This window comes from Mycteria americana, chromosome 21 (assembly GCF_035582795.1).
Source record: "Mycteria americana isolate JAX WOST 10 ecotype Jacksonville Zoo and Gardens chromosome 21, USCA_MyAme_1.0, whole genome shotgun sequence".
Taxonomy (NCBI): Eukaryota; Metazoa; Chordata; class Aves; order Ciconiiformes; family Ciconiidae; genus Mycteria; species Mycteria americana.
Window position 1 is genome coordinate 4,991,883 of NC_134385.1, and position 19,453 is coordinate 5,011,335.

Sequence of the window (19,453 nt, forward strand, 5' to 3'; positions counted from 1 at the left end):
GCCCCAGCGTTTCCTGTTCTCACGGCGGGGGGGAGGGGGGCCAGGGCTGGTGGAGGTCCCAGGTCCCCACCGGGATGGGGACGTGCCCCCTGGACTGATGCCGCGGTCGCCATGTCACCCCCCGACTTGTTCTGGGGATGGTGCGGATCACAGCTCCGCTTCCCTTCCGGCTTTCGGGGTCCTCTGGGACTTGCTGGGGGGGTGGGGGGGGGGAATCAGCCCCTGCTGGGGATGGAGCCAGCCCTGCCAGGGTCCCTGGGAGGGGACAGGGCACAGCAGGGACACGGGGTGCTCATCAGCGGTCACCTGCAGAGCGCTGAGCCCCTCCGGGCTCCACCTGGGCTCCCAGGACCCTCCCCAAATCGCGGCCCCAGGTGTTTCTGGCTGGCTTCAGCCCCAGGGAGGGCACTCGCCCTCCACCGTGACGAGAGCTGCCTGAGCCCTGCCTGCCCCCCCGGCTGCCGGCACAGCGGCAGGGTGCTCTGGCACAAGGCAGGGCGGGTGCTGCCACCGTGGAGGGGCCAGGGCAGATCCTGGGGTGTCAGAGAGGCTGAACACCCGTCCCCTGGGAGCAGGCACCCTGGGGGGGGTCAGCATGTGGCTCATGAGAGGGGCTGCCGTGGGCTCCCCCATCCCTGGGGGTCACAGCCTGGCATGGGGGGGGCCCCCCTCGGGATGAGGCAGCCTGGCCAAGAGGGCTCCCAGCCTGCTCCCTGCGTGCAGGATGGAAATGGGGGTGGTGGGACATCAATCCCCCCCCAGGAGTGTCCCCATCTCTGCCCCACCATCTGGGGAGGCTAGAGCCCCGGCAGCGGGGGGCAGGGGAGCCCCCAAAGCCCTCAGAGGCAGGTAAGGGCGCAGGGGAAGGTGGTGGCTTCCCTGTGCTGCTGGGGGAAATGTTCCCTCCCCTTGCTGGACGAGGCTCTGCCATTCATCCCAGCTGCCCCCTCCGTGCCTCAGTTTCCCCTCTTGCAGCTGGAGGGGCTGAGCAGCGAGCGAGGGCTGACGTACGCCGTTTCCAACCCTCTGGGCTGGCTCAGCCTGTCCCCTCAGGGCTGGCTGTGGGGTGGCCACGTTTCCCTCTGCCCCACGGCCAGCTCAGCCCTCCTTCCCTTCAAGCCCCCCCAGCAAAGGGTTCCCAGTGCTCCCAGTCTTGGGTCCTGGTTCGTTAATGCTGAGCTGCTTGCAGCCCTGACCCTCTGCTATGGGCACTGCCTCCTGCCCATCACCCCGGCGTCAGGGCTGCCTGGCAAAGAGCTCCCCAGTCCCAGGGAGGCTCCCCCCTTGCACCCCTACACAAGGAGGGACACACAGCCCCAAGCACCCCATTGCCCCCCCGCCCCGGTTGGGGGCCCCCCCCCATAGATCCAGCCAGTCTGCACCCCCCCCCCCCCCCACGCTGCTCACGGCTTTTTGGGGCTCATCCTGCACCTCCCGTCCCCCTGCAGCACCCGGCCGTTCTCCGTCTCCTTCCGCGGGGACCCTGCTGAGACACGCTCCGAGCACCCCAGGGTGCCCGGCCCCCCGTGCACCCCGCCAGGCACCACATGATGCCGGTTCCTTCCCTCCTCCGGGGAGGGCCTCGGCTTCTGCATTGGCTCTGCCGGGTTTCGCCGCTGGCTCCGGCTTAAAGGCGAGAGCTGGGTGCTGGGCGAGCCGGCACGGCGAGGATGGGTGTTCTCCGCTGGCTCGCAGCCGCAGCGCTCTGCACCGCCATCCGGGGTGAGTCTGTCCCCCCGTGGCACCGTCCCCACTGGGGACACCCCGGGGATGGGAGCTGGAGGCACCCAGGCGGCTCTCGTCTCCCCGCCACCGCGTTGCTGGGAACGCGGGGCAGGCAGGCTGGGGAAGCGGTTTGGGTTTTTTTTTGCTTGTTGGGTCCCTAAATTTGCAGTTCCCCCAAGAGAGAGGAGAGCTGGGGTGGGGTGGCAAAGGCGGGGGGAGACGTGCCTCGAGGGCTTGGCGGGGCTGGGGAGGTGAACATAGGGCTAAAGCGAGCCAGATGGGCTTTAACAGGCACACGAGCCCAAGCCATTCCCTGGCTTTGCTGCCTGCAAAGAGCAGGCAGGGAAGCCGGGCAGGCTGTTTTTGGAAGCAGCAGGAGGGGACGGGGGTGGCGGGGGGACCGTGGCCCCACGGGACCCCTTCCTGGACGGGTGCAAAGCCGAGCGGGGCTGTGGGGTTGCCGGATCCATCGCCGCTCCTCCCGCCCCGGGCACCGTCTGTGGGTGCCCAGACCCAGGGTGCGACAGGCACCCATGGGACAGCCTGGGGTGCAGGCAGCAGGGGCTGCCGGTCCCTGCCTGCCCCAGATTTCGGGTGCAGAAGCAGAGCTGGGTCCAGACCCGGCTGCCCCGGGCTGGGCATGGGGCAGGCGCTGCCGGATCGCTCCCGGCGAGGAGGAAGATGCTGACGGTGGGAAAGGCCCGTTCCCGGCGGCAGGTGTGTTGGCGTGGGGTTGCACAAGCCGGGAGCCCCGAGGGAGGTTGGGGAGGTCACCGGGAGATGCCAGGCGGGACCAGCCGCCTCCCTGGCACCCCTCAACCATGCCCTGCTTGTCAGGGGACGGCTTGGCTGCATCCCACCTTGGAGACATCATCCAAAGCCACGGCCGCCAGCCCCGGGGGTGACGCTGCCTCCCAGGGGGACATCACCCGACAGCCACCCCAGCAGCTGGGTTTCCCTGGGGATGCAATATTGCCCGGCTCGCTCCAGCGTGGCGGCAGGTCGTGGCACGGTGCTGGCCCTGGAGCCGGCCCCGGGAAGGTGTCGGTGCGTGGGTGTCCTTTGCACGTGCCACCGGTGGGCTCGTGGAGCTGCTTTCGGCCGAGCCCCCCCTGCTCTGCACAGGAGGGGCTGCGGGGAAGGGGAGCACTGGCTCGGGCAGCCTCCTGCCCTGACCGCCCCGTCCCCTGCTCGGCTGTGGGGGGGGACAGCCCCCCGCTCATCCCTGCCCCTCTCTGCTTTTCAGGACAGGACTATGGACTGGACAGGACTTTCCAGGACAGGACAGGACTCTCCCGCCCACCCCCTCATTTCGGCTCCATCTACCATGTCCGAGGTAACGGGACCCCGCGGTGTCCTTTGCCGCGGGGGCGGGGGGAAGCAGAGGATGCTCAGCACTGGGCAGGACCAGGCTGTCCCAGTGCCAAACTGGGGCAGCTTCCCACAGCCGGGTGCCTCTCCCTGCCTCAGCACCCATGGGGACAAGCAGCTTGGTCGGCTGCGAGTCTGCGTGCTCTGCGGGTGCCGGGGGGCTCAGGGAGGGATGTCGGGGTGCTGAGGCCTCAGGGCTGACCCGTGTCCCATGCCGGGGGCCTCGCAGGCGTCATTAACCTGCCCTACGCTGAGATCGAGGAGCCCTTCGAAGCCTGGTACAACCTGACGGGAAACAAGAGCCGGATCCAGTATTACGGGGGTAAGCGGGCGGGCATCCGTCTGCTGCGGGCTGTGCCCGTCCCACGCCGCTCCCATCCCTCTGCAAAGGGAGCATGCGGGCAGGACCACCGTGCCTCAGTTTCCCCTTCCCGCTGGCACAGGGCAGGTGATAACCTACCAGCTGGCAGCAGTGAAGCCCTACGGGATGCAGTACAAGATCACGCCGGAGACCACCGAGAAGGAGGTGAACACCAGGAAATGCTTCCAGCTGCCCGGCTCCAAGGAGGACATGGTCAAGGCTCAGAGCGTCTTCCCCAGCGTTGATGGCTTCAAGGTGAGGGAGCCGGAGCCTGGATCCGACCCGCTGCTCAGAGCACCTTGGGGCTCTGGGTGGGGGTGCCGGGCAGCTGGAGATGCTCCTCTCCGTCCCAGGGGGTGCAGGGTGCTGGGACAGGCCAGGACATGCCCCCGCACCCCGGGGCGCAGGGAGGGTCACTTCCCCACCCGGATCGGGGCCGGACTCCCGGCTCCTTTCCCAAGCCCGGCAGCCGTGTTGGGACACGTCGCAGCCCACACGAACGCCAGCGTTTGGGGATGGCTCGGGCAAGTCGCTGCACGGCGGCTCAGCTCCCGCCGGCCCCAGCCTCCAGCAGGGCTGGGCGCAGCAGCAGGGGTGCAGCACATGAGCGGCGGGGACAGCACGCTGTCACCGAGCCGGACACGCGTCCGCAGGGCGAGAGCTTGGAAACACGCAGGAAAAACCCAGAGCCTTTTGGAGGGGGGGTGCAGCCAGGCCCCCCCCCCCCCCCCCCGCCCCTGCTGTGGGTGCACACACAGCACCCTGCACAGCGGGGTGTCCCCAGGGCACTGCTGAGCTGGACAGGGGGGGGTCTGTCCTGTGTTGCACCCCGAATCCTTGCCCTGCTTTCCGCCCCACGCACGGCTGCGTGCCGATGGCCGCTGGATCCGGCCCGAGAGCCTGGTGCAGGCTGGTGCAAGGTGCTGTACGTGCACCGGGAGCAACGGGCTCCTGCAAAGGGGCTGGGTGGGAAGGGGTCCCCACTCAGAGCCCCCCTCCCTGATGCCTCGTCCCCCCAGTTCCTGCGGGAGGAGTACTACCGGGGCCGGTACTGCGCTGTCTGGCAGAACGTCACCCGCTGGGCACAGAAGAAGAATGTGTACACCCTGTGGGTGACCAACTCCAGCTGCGGGGTGGCCCCCGTCCACTACGAGATGCGGGGCTACAACAGCCTGCTGGGCTCCCACTACGACAAGTACGAGATCTCCTACACCGACTTTGACAACAGCTTCCCCCCCTCCATCTTCGACCTCCCCGTCAATGGTGAGCCGGGTTGGGCCCCCCCCATTCTGCCCGTGGGGCTCGGGCTGATGGCATCCCCTCCTTGCTCCCCAGAGACAAAGAAGTGCGGGTTCCTGCCGGGGAGCGCGGCGGAGCACCGGGTGCTGGTGAACCCCATGGAGGACCTGGTGGGACGGCACCAGCCCCGGGCCCACGAGGTCTTCCACCACTACCGCAGGCGGTTGGGGCGGCGGTACGGCTCGGCACAGGAGCTGGAGCACAGGCAGAGCGTCTTCGTGCACAACATGAGGTACAGGCAAACGGGGGGGACGCCGACCCCCCTGGGCTGCTCCCCATCCCTGGGGGGTGTCGCACCGCGGTGGGAGGCGGCGTCGGCGCCGGCTGACGCCATCCCCGCTCTGCCGCAGGTTCGTGCACTCGAGGAACCGCGCCGCGCTCTCCTACACGCTGGCGCTGAACCACCTGGCCGACCGCACGCCCCAGGAGCTGGCCGCCCTGCGGGGCCGCCGCCGGAGCGGGGCTCCCAACAACGGGCAGCCCTTCCCCACCGAGCTCTACGCCGGCCTCATCCTGCCCGAGAGCCTCGACTGGCGCATGTACGGTAGGCGCGGGGTCGGGGGGACGGGGTCTCGCCGTCGGGGTGCTGCGGGGTGGTGTGAGGCTGCGATGCGGAGGGCGTGAGCGCTCCTCCTCCAGCGTAAAGTCCAGCCGAGCCGTCCCAGTCTCTGTCACCGTGCTGGGGAGCCCATAGGGCTGTGCTGCCCCTCGGGACCCACATCTCCCTGTGGCCCCCGCTCTGCTCAGCAACTGGAAGATGGAAGCAGGGCTTATCTGGCAAAAGGCAGCTCGGTCAGCAGTTGGCCCTCCTTCAGTCTGGTGGCCCAGGGACAGATGTGACATCTGAAGCCACATCTGGCTTCCCCCATGTCCCCATCAGCCGGGAGCGACACCCCCAGAGCTTGTCCCAACCCAAGGGCAGGGGTCCCACAGGTTTGCTGCTGCATTTGCCCCCCCCCTAGTTAGCACCAAGCCCTGGCTGAGCTGCCTGTGGGAGCACAGCGAGTCCTCGACTCCTGCCTCAGTTTCCCTTCCACTTGCCCTCATCCCCCAGTGCCACCCCAGCCTTTCACCGCCCATCCCGCTGTCCCCAGGCGCCGTGACCCCCGTGAAGGACCAGGCCGTCTGTGGGTCCTGCTGGAGCTTCGCTACGACGGGTGCGATGGAGGGTGCCCTCTTCCTCAAGGTGAGAGCGGGGCCGTGCCCCACGGGGATGGCCGGGGCACCTGGAGGGTGCCCGTCCCCATCCCTACAGCCTGTCCCCCCCTCAGACCGGCGTGCTGACCCCCCTGTCCCAACAAGTCCTCATCGACTGCTCCTGGGGCTTCGGGAACTACGCCTGCGACGGGGGCGAGGAGTGGCGAGCCTACGAGTGGATCAAGAAACACGGCGGCATCGCCAGCACCGAGTCCTACGGCACCTACCTGGGGCAGGTGAGGGTGGCCCTGTGTCCCTGCCGTGGTCCCCCAGGGCTCGGTATGTGGCCCCTGGGACTTTAAAGCCATGGTGGGGCCAGTCGGGGTGGGTCAGTGGTGCTAACAGGCTCTGGAGATGGGGATGTCACCTTGTCACCTTGTCACCTTCAAGGCACCAGGCTCCCTGCGGTTCAAAGCACAGTCCACAGCCAAGGCCCGGGGCTCAGCCAGGCGGTTTCATCACCGCGTGCCTCAGTTTCTCTTCTTGCAAAACAGGGACGAGGCTCCTCCACCCATGGGTGGTGCCATGGGTCCCTCCGTACCCTGGGGTGCAGGGATGGAGCAGGGCTGCCAGGGGACAGGGACGTGGCTGCAAGACGCAGGCAACAGCCGCCCCAGGGCTTCGGGTGCAGGGCCAGCTCCCCGTGCTGCACGTGGGCAACGCCGTGTCCCTGCAGCAACCAGGAAAACGTCCCCACCGCGGTGGGCAGGGGAGGACAGAGGGGTCAGAGCCAGGATGCTGTCATAGCCCGAGTCCCAGATCACTCCCTGCATCAGAGCAGAGCTGCACGGGGGCAGCCAGGGTGGGCAGGGACCCAGTGAGGGGACCTGGGGTCTCCTGATGACGCAGTGTCCCCCCCCTCGGGTGCCGCAGAACGGCTTGTGCCACTACAACCAGTCTGAGATGCTGGCCAAGATCACGGGCTACGTCAACGTCACCTCGGGCAACATCACGGCGGTCAAAGCAGCCATCTACAAGCACGGCCCCGTGGCTGTCAGCATCGACGCCTCGCACAAGACCTTCTCCTTCTACTCCAACGGCATCTACTATGAGCCCAAGTGCGGTGAGTTGGGTGGCACACGGGGCACGGGAGGACCTGGGTGCCCAGGGAGATGCCAGGACACCCGGGATCCCCTCCTCATCGTTGAGCATCTTGGGCATGGGTGGAAGAGGGAACCGATCCTGCAGCCCTCCCCAGTGCCGCTGGCAGCCCCGGGAGCAGGGATGCTCTCCGGACAGGGATGTTCTCTGGACGAGCCATCTCCTGTGTCATCCCCTGCAGCGAACAAGCCAGGAACGCTGGACCACGCGGTGCTGGCCGTGGGCTACGGGGTCCTGCAGGGAGAGACCTACTGGCTCATCAAGAACTCCTGGTCCACGTACTGGGGCAACGACGGCTACATCCTCATGGCCATGAAGGACAACAACTGCGGCGTGGCCACCGAAGCCACCTACCCCATCCTGGCCTGAGCCACCTTGGCTCTGTGGGGAGAGGCCTCGGCGACGCTGTCGGCACCCACCCGTGGATCAGCCCCTTGGTGTGACATATCACGCAGGAGGAAGCTGGGGACACGGTGGGACAGGGCCACGGGGTGCTGGTCTAGGGGGCTGGATGGGGACCCAGCTGTGGGCTTGCCAATAAAAGACCCTGGCAAAATACTGGTTTGCTTCTACAGGAGGGATTCAATTGCTGCCCACCCGGCTCTGTCCCCTTCGCAGACCCCGGTGCCCCCAGCACGTGGCTGCTCTGTCCCCTACGCAGGTCCCTGTCCCCACAGGGGACCACAGGGACCTCCCGGGGAGGGGACAGGGGACGGTGCCTGCCTGGCAGAGCCAGCTGGCTCTCGCAGACAGTCCCAGACACCCGGGGCGAGGGGAGCGGCTTTTCCAGCCCTATCTCTCAAGACGGAGCACAAACAACCCCAGGGATTTCTGCTGAGACGAGAAATTCCTGGCGCGGGGTGTTGGGCAGGGGGGAAGGCATCCACCCTCTGCCCCGCTGCTCGGGTCCCTGTTGTGGCTACGGGTGGGGATGTCCCCGGCAGTGCTTGCCAACGCCACGAGCCAGGCTCCCCCTTCGCCCCACGGGGCTGCTCCGCTCCAGGGAAAGGCATTTTACGCCGCGGCTTGCCTGGGTGCCCCTAATTCGGACTCGAGCCCTCCTAGGACAGCGGGGTCAGCGCACGAGGATCCTGCAAACAGGGCGGGGAGGTCTCTGGGCCCCGACCCTGGTGGTCTCCTATCTTTGCTGGTACATCCCTGGGGCAGGACGCACCTCCGCACCGGTGCGCTGCGATGGCAGCGGCGGTGGTCCCTGGGCAAGCTGCTGCAGCACGGGGTGCATCAGCCCAGCCCCGCACCCAGGGGTGCAGCCGAATCCGGGCCGGCTCGTCCCCGGTGGCGCGTGCGGCCGGCCCACGCTGAGCCCTTATCGGCTTTGTTTTGGGCTCGGGCGGCCCCGCGGGCGCTCGCCGTCGCCTTGGGCTGGGGGCCAGCTGGACGCGCAGCAAACGGCAGGGGTGAAGGCCACTCCGCGGTGGTGACAGCGCTGCTCTCCTCCCCGAGTCTGTTCTTCCATGTAGCTCCTGACATTTCATCTGCATCTTTCCCCTGTTTTTTCCAATTAAAACCCCCCAGTTGCAGTCCTGGGCTTGCCCTGATAGTCTATCCAGACGGATGCAGGGATGCAAAGGGCCCCCATCTCCCCACGACTGCCCAGCGCTGCCTTCGCTGGGGACACCTTGGTTCCTGTCCCAGGAGGGCAGGGAGCACCCAGAGGGGCTTTGGGGTGCCTGGCAGGGTCTCACGGCACCTCCTTGCCCCAGGGTTTTGCAGATGCTCCCCCTGCTCGCAGCCCACTGCATGCAGCAAAGCCCGGCTGCAAACTGCCCCGCAGGGGGGGTGGGAGCACAGGGACACCCCCAGCACCCACCACCAAGCACCCAGTCCGTGGCCCCAGGGGACGGCCCAGCCACGGGGCCCAGACCCACAGGGGTCTGGGTCCCACCCCGCTCCCCCCGCCCTGAGCCCCGCGAGCACGCGACATCGGCACCCAGCCTGCTGCGGGTGGGAAAGGCACCCATGGGTGCCCACGGTGGGGCAGGGGGGGCAACACAAAGCCACGCCTCCCCCTCGCTCTAGCCCCAGCCGAGGGAAGGACGGGGCTTTGCCCGTTGGCTGCCGGCAGCTCCCTGCCCGCCCACCGGTGGTATTTAAGCCACCCGTGGGTGCAGGGCGGCAGCGTGGGCTGGGGTGCGCAGGATGGAGGGGCTGGGGTGGCTGCTGGTGCTGGGGGCTGCTGTGCTGCTGGGTGAGCACCCGCCCTGGCCGAGCTTGGTGGGAGGGACGGGACGGGACGGGACGGGACGGGATGGGATGGGACGGGATGGGATGGGACGGGATGGGACGGGATGGGATGGGACGGGACGGGACGGGATGGGATGGGATGGGATGGAATGGGACGGGACGGGATGGAATAGGATGGGATGGGACGGGACGGGACGGGATGGGATGGGATGGGACAGGATGGGATGGGACAGGACGGGACGGGATGGGATGGGATGGGATGGGATGGGATGGGATGGGACAGGACGGGACGGGATGGGACGGGATGGGATGGGATGGGATGGGATGGGACAGGACGGGACGGGATGGGACGGGATGGGATGGGATGGGATGGATGCTGTGCCCCATTGCGGGGTGATGCCATCATTCCCCTTAGCCTGGGCACTGCAGTGGTCCTGGGCTGCTGTGGGGTCCTCGCCCCGGGAGGGGGCTGCTCTGTCCCTGTCCCCATGCCTGGAGCAGTGCAGGGGCAGCAGGCACGCTCTGCGCGTGGCATATGGGGGTGCGTACAGTTGCCCCTCACGCCCTGGGGCGTGCATGGAGGCTTTCGGGTGCCCCTGAGCTGGCCGCACCCCAGGGAGAGCGGGGATGCGTGTGGGAGCTCTGAGTCAGGCTGGCAGAGGAGCAGGGACCCCCGGCTTGGTGACCCCTGGTCTCTGCCCGGCCCGGGCAGGTGGGACGCCTCCCAGCCCTGCCCCCCATATGGGGTCCCCGGGGTCTGTCCCCCTCTCCTAGGGGACAGCGAGCCAGGGACCAGCACCGCTGTGTCCCCCCGCCGTGGAGAGGTGGGTAATCAGCAGTGCAGAAGGGTTTGGGTTTACTTTTGGTTTTCTTCCAGGAGCAGAGTGCAAAGCTCCTCTGGAGACACCCACATTTGGGGACATCTACCATGTCACAGGTACCGCTCGGGGACGGGGCACCCCGCTGGGACGGTGCCACCGCCACGCTGCCCGAGGGGGTCCTGCACCTCCAGCCACCGGCTCCCACCCAACATGCCTGAGCCCAGGAGGCTCCCGTTCCCCCGTGAAACCTGGGGGCTGGGGCACATCGCTGCCGTGGGGTGCTGCCAGCGGTGGCCATGGGTGGGAGCAGGGGGTGATGCCATGGGGCCCCGGGCTGCTCCCTGCCTTCCCCGCGCTCCCCTCCCGGCTGCAGGCTGGGGGCAGGAGGATGGGGGACGTCCCCAGGGCTCGGTCCCCCGCAGCCCCCCGAGCCCAGCCCCTCTGCGCCCGCAGGAGTCATCAGCTTGCCCTACGCGGAGATCAGGGAGCCCTTCGAAGCCTGGTACAACCTCACCGGGGGGAAGAGCCGCATCGAGTACTACGGCGGTGGGTGCAGAAAGGGGTCCATCCCTCCGACCCCTCGCCATCCCCCTCCTTCTGCCCCAGCACCTTCGGGTGCCCCGGCAAAGCCCTGGCAGCCATCACCATGCCAGGACCCAGGGGCTTGGCCCGACCTTAGCGCTGTCCCCGTCCCCAGGCCAAGTGGTCACCTACCAGTTTGGCTCCATCGAGCCCTTCGGCGCCAGCTTCAAGGTGACTCCCGAGACCACGGAGACAGAGGTCAATGTCCGCAAGTGCTTCCGCATCAACGGCACCGACGGGGACCTCATCGCCCCGCAGAGCGTCTTCCCCAGCCTGGAGAACTTCAAGGTGAGCTCCAGGCATGGTCCCCCAGGATGTGGGATGGAGCAAGGGAGGGGACAAGGGACCCCCACGGGTGCAGGGTGTCTGGTGGCTACCTCCCTCTGAGGGCAGAGCAGCCCTCCCTGACTGGGAACGGGTAAATACGAGGTTGGACGCGGCCACGGGTGATGGAGGTGGAGGGGTTGCATCCAGCTTGGCACGGTGCAGGATGGGCGCGTGGCTGGAGCGCCATCACTGTGGGGTGCCCCAGCTCACCAGGGGTGCGGTGCCGGTGCCGGCACGGCACCCCGTCCCCGACGCGTGCGCTGTGCGCAGCGGGTGCGGGAGGAGCGCTTCCGCGGGCAGCGCTGCGCCGTCTGGCAGAACGTCTCCTACTGGGGCCACAAGAAGAACGTCTACACGCTGCGGGTGGGCAGCTCTGCCCGTGGCCCCGTGCCCCTGCACTACGAGGTCCGCGGCTTCAACAGCCTCCTGGGCTCCCACTACGACAAGTACGAGATCGACTACTCCTCCTTCAGCCACCGCTTCCCCCCCAGCGTCTTCCATCTCCCCGAGGGTGAGTGTCCCCGGCCACCCGCAGCCCAGCCTGGGGCTGGTGCTGCCACTGAAATGGCCTTCCACCTTTTTAATTTGTTTTTTTGGGGGGTTTTTTGTTGTTGTTTTTTTGCAAGAGCCTGATAATTTGGGTGAATTGGTTTGGCTGGGAAAAAAGCAGGGGAGAAACATAATTAATGTTGATAACTGGGGCGATGCGGGCGTTTTCCTGGTGCTGGCTCCTCCGTGCTGGAGTGCAGAGTGCCGGGTGGGATGGTGGGTGCTCAGGAGCCGGCTCTGGAAGTGGGTGCGGGTGCAGAGCCCCCCTGCATGCACGTGTCTATACAGGATGGACAGCCCCATGGTTCTGGGGGTGACCGTGCTGTGCAACCCAGCTGGGGGGCCCGGAGAGCCTCTCCCCGCTCGGGAAGCATCAGCCGTCATCCGTGTCTCGTGGCAGGGGTGCAGTGCGAGCAGTGGCCCGCGGCCGGCCCCGAGCACCGCATCGTGGCCAACCCCATGCAGGAGTTTGTGGGGAGGGCACCAGAGACGGACCATGTCCACCACCGCCTCTTCCACCGCTACAAGAAGCGGTTCGGGAAGAGCTACGGCAGCGAGGAGGAGCACGAGCATCGCAAGCGCACCTTCATCCATAACATGCGGTACGGGATGCCAGGGGGACGGGCTGGGAGGCTCAGGGATGGGGTGGCCGGCGCGGTCCCCCGCTCCCCTCTCGCAGCATCTCCGCTCTGCCGCAGGTTCGTGCACTCGAGGAACCGCGCCGCGCTCTCCTACACGCTGGCGCTGAACCACCTGGCCGACCGCACGCCCCAGGAGCTGGCCGCCCTGCGGGGCCGCCGCCGGAGCGGGGCTCCCAACAACGGGCAGCCCTTCCCCACCGAGCTCTACGCCGGCCTCATCCTGCCCGAGAGCCTCGACTGGCGGCTGTACGGTGAGGAGGGAGCTGGTGCCACCAGCGCGCAAGCCCGGAGCGTGCACGAGGCTGGGGGTCAGCTGTGCACGGCGGGGTTTGCGTGGGGACAGCCAGCATCCTCCGCTGCTCTGTTAAACGTGTCCCCATCCCGCTGTCCCCAGGCGCCGTGACCCCCGTGAAGGACCAGGCCGTCTGTGGGTCCTGCTGGAGCTTCGCTACGACGGGTGCGATGGAGGGTGCCCTCTTCCTCAAGGTGAGAGCGGGGCCGTGCCCCACGGAGATGGCCGGGGCACCTGGAGGGTGCCCGTCCCCATCCCTACAGCCTGTCCCCCCCTCAGACCGGCGTGCTGACCCCCCTGTCCCAACAAGTCCTCATCGACTGCTCCTGGGGCTTCGGGAACCAGGCGTGCGACGGGGGCGAGGAGTGGCGAGCCTACGAGTGGATCATGAAGCACGGCGGCATCGCCAGCACCGAGTCCTACGGGCCCTACCTGGGGCAGGTGAGGGTGGCAGCGCCGCTCAGTGGGGGGGTGCGGTGCCACCCCCTCCCCAATCCTTCCCCCCAGGCTCTCCCAAATCAGCCATCAGCCCTTTGGCAGCAGATGGAGGCTCCACTTTGGCTTAAGGATGCTCCGTCTGAGCTGCCCTCCTCCTCCTTCCCCTTCACCGGGGGGCGGGGAGGTCAGACCCCCCCCCACCTGCCCCGGGACCCCAGTGTCACCTCAGCTTCCCCCCCCCCAGAATGGCTACTGCCACTGCAACCAGTCGGAGCCGGTGGCCCAACTCGCCGGCTACGCCAGCGTGGAGCCGGGCAGCGCCACGGCACTGAAGGCTGCGCTGGTCAAGCACGGCCCCGTGGCCGTCAACATCGATGCCTCGCACAAGTCCTTCGCCTTCTACGCCAACGGTGTCTACGAGGAGCCCCACTGCGGTGAGTCCGGTCGGCCCAGGAGGCTCCGTGTCCTCCTCATTGGGGCTGGGATAGACAAAAATATTTGCAGGGTGGGATTTACCTCCCCGCTAAGCTCCCGGCCAGGGGATACAGGGCCACTCCCTGCATCGGAAATGACCTCCAGCTTCAAGGGACGGGGACTGAGATGTCTCTGTTTTCTTCTTTCCTCCCGGCCAGGAAACGAGACGTCGGCGCTGGACCACGCGGTGCTGGCCGTGGGCTACGGGGTCCTGCACGGCAAGAGCTACTGGCTCATCAAGAACTCCTGGTCCACGTACTGGGGCAACGACGGCTACATCCTCATGGCCATGAAGGACAACGACTGCGGCGTGGCCACCGCCGCCTCCTTCCCCATCCTGGCCTGATGGGACACGGACCCACATGTGCCCTGTCCCCTCCATGTCCCCCTGGACAGCTCCAGATGGATGGGGGGCCGGCAGAGGGATGCGGGGCCCCAGGAGGTGGTTGTGGGGCAGAGGGAGTCTGAGGATGCTCCCAGCCCTCTGGAGAGGTATTTTACCATTTTGGCAATAAAAGCCTGTAGAAGTGATCCTGTCTGTCATGCTGGGGCGTCTTCTGCCAGCCCCAGCCCACACCCTGCCGTGACTGCCTTCTGCAGCCCTCTTGCGTGATGAGTTTCACCCAGTGCTCAGCCCAGGCTCACCCCTGTTTGGGTTACGTGTGCCCTAACCCCAGAGTTTTCGGTGCCGCTCCCAGAAGTGCCAGCGCTCCCTTCCCCAGCAGCGGGAGGGAGCCTGAATCCACTCTCGGAAGCTGGGCTGGGCTCAGGCCCCTCCTGTTCCCAGCCAGACTCTGCCCCGTCGTGGCAGCCGGCATCATGCTGGGAACAAGGGAGCTGCCCCTCACCAGAGAGAGCGGTCCCCAGCGCCCGGTGCCTCTCGGAACACTTGGGTCCTCTGCTCAGCCTCTCTCCAAGCTCCTACGTGGGTCAGTGCTTGGTGACTCAGTTTCCCCACCCGTCTGGGGGGAAAGCACAGCTTCTGGGGGTTTCCATGCTGCTGCCAGCAGCCCTCGAGATGGAGGGAGCCCAAAGAAGACCCAGCTCATTTCATCCAGGACACTTCAGGGGGGTTTTGTCTCAACCTCTTGTCCAACCTCCTGGGGAGCAGCCAGGCTCGGAGCTGCTGCCCCAGAGCTGTCGTGCTCCTTTCGTCTCCCCTTGCTCCAGTGCTTTACCCCAAAACTGCACAGCCACGAGGAAGCCTGACCGAGAGCCGAGGGGTTGGCGAGGCCGGTGCTGCTCTTGGGGTGTCCAGGCTGGATATCAGCACGGCGTGAAGGTTCATTCTTGGGACTCTGGTGCCCTGCTCGCGTTCACCCTGGGGATGGAGCCAGGCAGGCAGCACCAGCGGGCAGCCCAGCACTCCCAGGTGAGAGCTGCTGGCACTGCCAGGCTCTGCCTTCCCAATTTGAGAGCCCAATTAGCAGCCGGGCAGCTGGGGAGGGGAGCCTACAGAATGGGAAAAGTCAGCTCTGGCTTGCATCAGCACGTGCATGGGCGGCATCTTCCCCCAAAATGGGTTTCTGGTAGTTGAGAAGCGACGTCCCCCATGGCTGCACCCCTATTTTGTATAGCAGACGGCCAGGGTCAGCCACCGTGCTTCCTCGCTGCAAGCGCTGGCCGGCGGCACCCAGGGAGCAGCGCTTCCTTCCAGGCGATGTGACTGCTCCCGAGCGAGGGTGGCAGGTCGTAATATTTTCTTGTTTTCTTTCACTTGTTCACCTGCTTATTTTACAATTTGCTGCACTGATTTCTGAAGTGGTCTTTAATCATTCTCAGCAGGGGTGCTGACTCGAATTCACGTCTGGGAGAGAAATGATCACTGCGCAGGAATAATGTGGTTTATTCTGTGGGAGTCCAGGTCTCCAGATCTTTGATTCTCTTGACTGCAGTCAATAAAACATGCTTTGACTTTCAGGGAACCGTGACTTTCAGGCTCCCTTTGGATAGGTGATGTTCTGAATTTGCTGCTGAACACGCAGGTGGCTTTGAGAGCTGGAGGTTTTGCACCCCCAGGAAGCATTTAGCAGGAGCCTGAAATTTTGCATTTGTGGCATTAGGGATAGCAGTTCTGAGCGTGGGTAGTTAAGGATGGCTGGGAACTTAAAAAAGATCCATTTGTTACATTCGAAAAAAGAGAAAAGAAGAAAGGACATACCTGAAGAGAGGTTTGCTGTTTCCAGAGCCAGCCTTGGGTTCTGGCTCCCAGCCCGAGTGAGCTGCGACCTCCAGACTTCCCTTGACACCCGAACCTCGGAGTCGCTCCAGGTTTTGCAGACCGTAGCAAAGAACAACCACCCTGAACCCTGCTTTTTATTGAAAGCAAAGCTGGCCTAAAAGTACACATTTAAGGTTTCCTTTGGAAGAGGCACATTGCCTGCATACCCTGCATTTCCAGCTTGCCAGCTATGCAGGAAACTCCCCAAATTTGATACCTTGATGGTGAAATATCAGCTGAGGCTGGTGCTTTACGGGAAGCGAGCACTGCCCAGAGAGTGGAAGCCGAGAGGATTTGGCACCTACCTCCCATATGCCCCCTCGAGAATCCCATCTTCTTCTTGGTCTGCAGGGTGAAGTAGTTCAAGATGTCTCCAGAGGTCAGCTTCATACTGAAAGCACAGGACCAGAGGTAGTCCTTGGTGGCCAGCTTCCAGTCCTGCGCCCTGTCCTCTACTCGGTATTTCTCATGGTCTTCTGCCACCTTCAGTGTCTCCTCCTCGTTCAGCCACCCCTTCTTGGCCAACCAAGAGGTTGGTGCTCAGGTGCTTACACCGGGCATGTCTAGTGTCTGCCTGCAGGCTGATCCCCTTAGAGGCAGCCCAAGCTGATGGTGGCTTCCATGCTGGAGGCGGGAGCCTGTTTGGCCACCTCACAGGCTTTCCTGAGTATCCAAACAGTTCGTCCATCCTGCCTGATGCTCTCTTGATGCTTCTTTAAGAATTCATCCATGAAGATGCCCACCAACTGGTCGTCAAAGTCATCACCTCCCAGGTGAGTGTCTCCAGCCGCAACTTTCACCTCAACAATGTCTCTGTCTATGCCGGAGATGGAGCTGCTGATGCCCCTTCTGGCCCATATCAAAGACGAGGACATTGCGCTCTCCATCAGGGTGATGGAGGCTGTAGGCCAAGGCTGCTGATGTTGTCTCATCGAAGCCCCTCAGAACAGTGACACCAGCAATTACCCAACATCTTGGTGGCTTGGCTCTGGGAGTCACTGAGATAAACCAGCACAGCGATGATCACTCCTCCTGCCTGCCTCGGAGCAACTCATCCCCTGGGATGGGGATGGGAACCTTGGGGCAATCCCAGCTCCATGCTGGGCTCCGACCCACCCAGTCTCGCAGAGCCCAGCGACAGCCAGGACACGGGGAGCGAGCTGAGACAGAGCACACCGCCGCAAACAGCTCCCAAGAGGTGTTTTGTTTCCAGTGAAACGGCCTTTCTGTGGGTGAGAGCATCCAGATCTGTGGGATCAATCTGTCCACACATCCAGAAATTCGGGGTGGGCTGCGTTTGCCAAGCTAAATTATTCTCCGAGGAAGGGCGGTTGGGATTTCAGCTGGGTTTGGTTTTTCGCCCTGCCCTCGGCTGTCCTGGATACGGCGCTTCCCTCCGGAGGCAGCTGTGCTCCAGCGCAGACCTCTGTGCAGCAATGCCAGGTGGCCAGAAAATGTGCTCCAGCCCAAAAGCTGGCTGCCTTTCAGTGCTGGATGAATTATCTGTGAAAACCTCTTACGGCTCGCACAAAACAAGGTAATTATTCAGAAAGCAGGGGACTTGGAGAGAGCCAGAATATGAAAATATTATCTGTTAGTGATTTACAGAGAACCACAGACGGTGTCAAAGAACAGCAGCTGAATCAAAACTTGCTTTGGCAACTTCTTGGCTCCCAAATGCTCCAGACAACCCAGGGGGGGGCTGATCACAAGCTCCCAGCAACGCTCCTACGTCCTGGGGAAGGGGCTCCTGGGGGTCTGGGTCTCCAGAGCTGGGTCAGGACAGAGCCGGGTGGTTCACGGAGGGAAAGGACACGTGTTGCAGAGCCCTGAGGTTTTAGGAGGGCAAAGACTATGAACCAGGGGGAGGCCATCTCGCTTTTGCTATCTGATAACAGGAGCTTTTTTGGGGTACAAATGGTTGCATTCAACGTGATCTGAACGGTCTTCCAAGCTCTGCAAAGCTAGAAACTGCTTTACTGCTAGCGAGGCTATCCTGGAAAATCACCGAGGCAGTGGCTTTTTAAACGTTTCTTATTACACTTCCTTCGGTAGCAGCTTTACAAATGCTCTTCCTTAGCCAAATGTTTTTTCCCTTGGCGACCGTGACTGCTCTGGCAGGTTGGTTGTTCACGTTCTGAAACGAAACTGTTCCTTTTTCCTTCAGCTCATGAGATTTGCAACCCCCTCCCATGACTTTTAGGAGCTTTTATTTCTTGTAACAAATCGCTGGCGGCGTTTACGTTTTCCAGGTGCGCTGTCAAACCCCCGAAAGCTGGGCAGCCCCAGCCCTCCACCTCTGCCTGATTTCCCCCAGAACCTTTCCTCGGAGCATCGCGGCCCCTGAGCAGCGAGGAGGGTTTTGTTTAAAGCCATCCGCCGCCTCTGCCAAGCTCTGCCTTCTGCTTTCACCGACTGATATTTCCCAATCACAATCTAGCATCCAGCACAATGCAACGAATTTCATGAAATTAAGTATTTCTCCTACACACAGCATATTTGCCCGGTGATTATAACTAGTCCCCGAGGTAGCCAAGCACAGCAGAATTTCAGTTTAATATGCACACCCACGCAGTCTTACTAAAAACCCAAGACACTCCCCCGGTCCTTCTTGGGAAAGACTGAGCACTGCAGTGAGCATCTCATATTTCAGCTTCACCACTTGCACAAGCTCGGACTGGGAATACTCTGTCATCTGGTGTAAAGAAAGGTGGGGAAAGAAGTTTCCCAAAGATTTCAAGGTATCCCTGACAGCCTGAGAGAGCAGGGTGTGAGAACACAGGAATGTCAGGCAACTGCAGGCACAAAAGGGACCAGATCACACTGCTGTGGGTTTATTAACACAACCATGAGTAGTTACTGCCTTTTGTTCGCTCGATCTGGGATCTACAGAGTGAACTTTTAACTCCAAAACGCTTCAATTCCCCCATTTGTTCGGGCACGCAGCATACACGTAAGCTCACAGCACCTGTTCTGTGTCACACTGTAAAAAATTACCACAACTCGATTACAAAAAACGAGCAATTATTCAGCGTGTGTGCAGCGTACGATTTGCCCTTGCTGCAGCGACCGGAGTCCAACCTCCTACCTGAAATGAAACGGGGGAAAATCTTCCCAGCGTCTGGAGCTGCAAACCCCAGTACCCGAGCTGTGGTGTAAACACAGCGAGCTGCAATTCGCAACGCTGACCCTGCCCCAAACCGGAGGCAGATCCACCCATGCAAATCACAGTCTTGGCTGTGCCTGGGACTTGCAGATGAGCAGCTGCCCTAGCAGCGGGCCAGCAGCTGCTGGAGTCGGAGCAGAGAGGGAAACAAGTTCATGCGAAGGTTTTCCTTTCGCTGCAGACGCTACCTCCTACCTCATTCCCCCTTCCTTTTCCTCCAATTCTCTTTCCCTCAACCTTTCAGGCACAGTTCTCCCTCTGCCCCTGCCCTGCCTGTCTCCAGCCCTTGCGGCTCTGCTCCCCCTCAGCTCCACTCTGAAAGCGGAGACACCCAACCCTCCCCACAGCCTCCTGCTCCCTTCTTTCCTCCAGAGCTGCCCCTCCTTCACCCACCTCCGCAGAAGCCTTCCCTTCCCTGCAGCGGCTCCTCACCTCCCCAGCCCCGCTGGGCCCCCTCCTTCCAGCCCAGCCCCCGAGCCCTGCCCTAACCCAGCCTCCCTTCCTCCTCCGGGCCTGCACGGCCGCCTCACCCTGCCCTCCCCTCACACACCAGCTACGGATCTCCCTTTCGCCTTGCCCTGGCGTAGCCCTGCCACCCCCCTCCTTCGCCCTTCCCTCGGCCCTGGCCCAGCCCAGCTCAGCCCCTTCCCTCAGCCCCTTCCCTTCCCTTGGCTTGGCTTGGC

The 19,453-nt window shown here is 64.0% G+C and overlaps 1 protein-coding gene across 1 annotated transcript; it reads left to right on the top strand.

Moving 5' to 3' along the window:
* Positions 1-1,485: 1,485 nt before the first annotated feature.
* Positions 1,486-13,729, top strand: LOC142419392 (uncharacterized). The gene is made up of 23 exons (XM_075522319.1): positions 1,486-1,722; positions 2,972-3,061; positions 3,326-3,418; positions 3,540-3,712; positions 4,477-4,720; positions 4,793-4,988; positions 5,107-5,300; positions 5,851-5,942; positions 6,028-6,189; positions 6,827-7,016; positions 7,236-7,417; positions 8,058-8,517; positions 8,913-9,047; positions 10,137-10,196; positions 10,534-10,626; positions 10,778-10,950; positions 11,260-11,500; positions 11,939-12,140; positions 12,237-12,430; positions 12,574-12,665; positions 12,751-12,912; positions 13,154-13,343; positions 13,542-13,729. The coding sequence occupies exons 1-23, from the start codon at positions 1,671-1,673 to the stop codon at positions 13,727-13,729; spliced, it is 3,858 nt and encodes a 1,285-aa protein (XP_075378434.1). The 5' UTR covers positions 1,486-1,670.
* Positions 13,730-19,453: the final 5,724 nt, after the last annotated feature.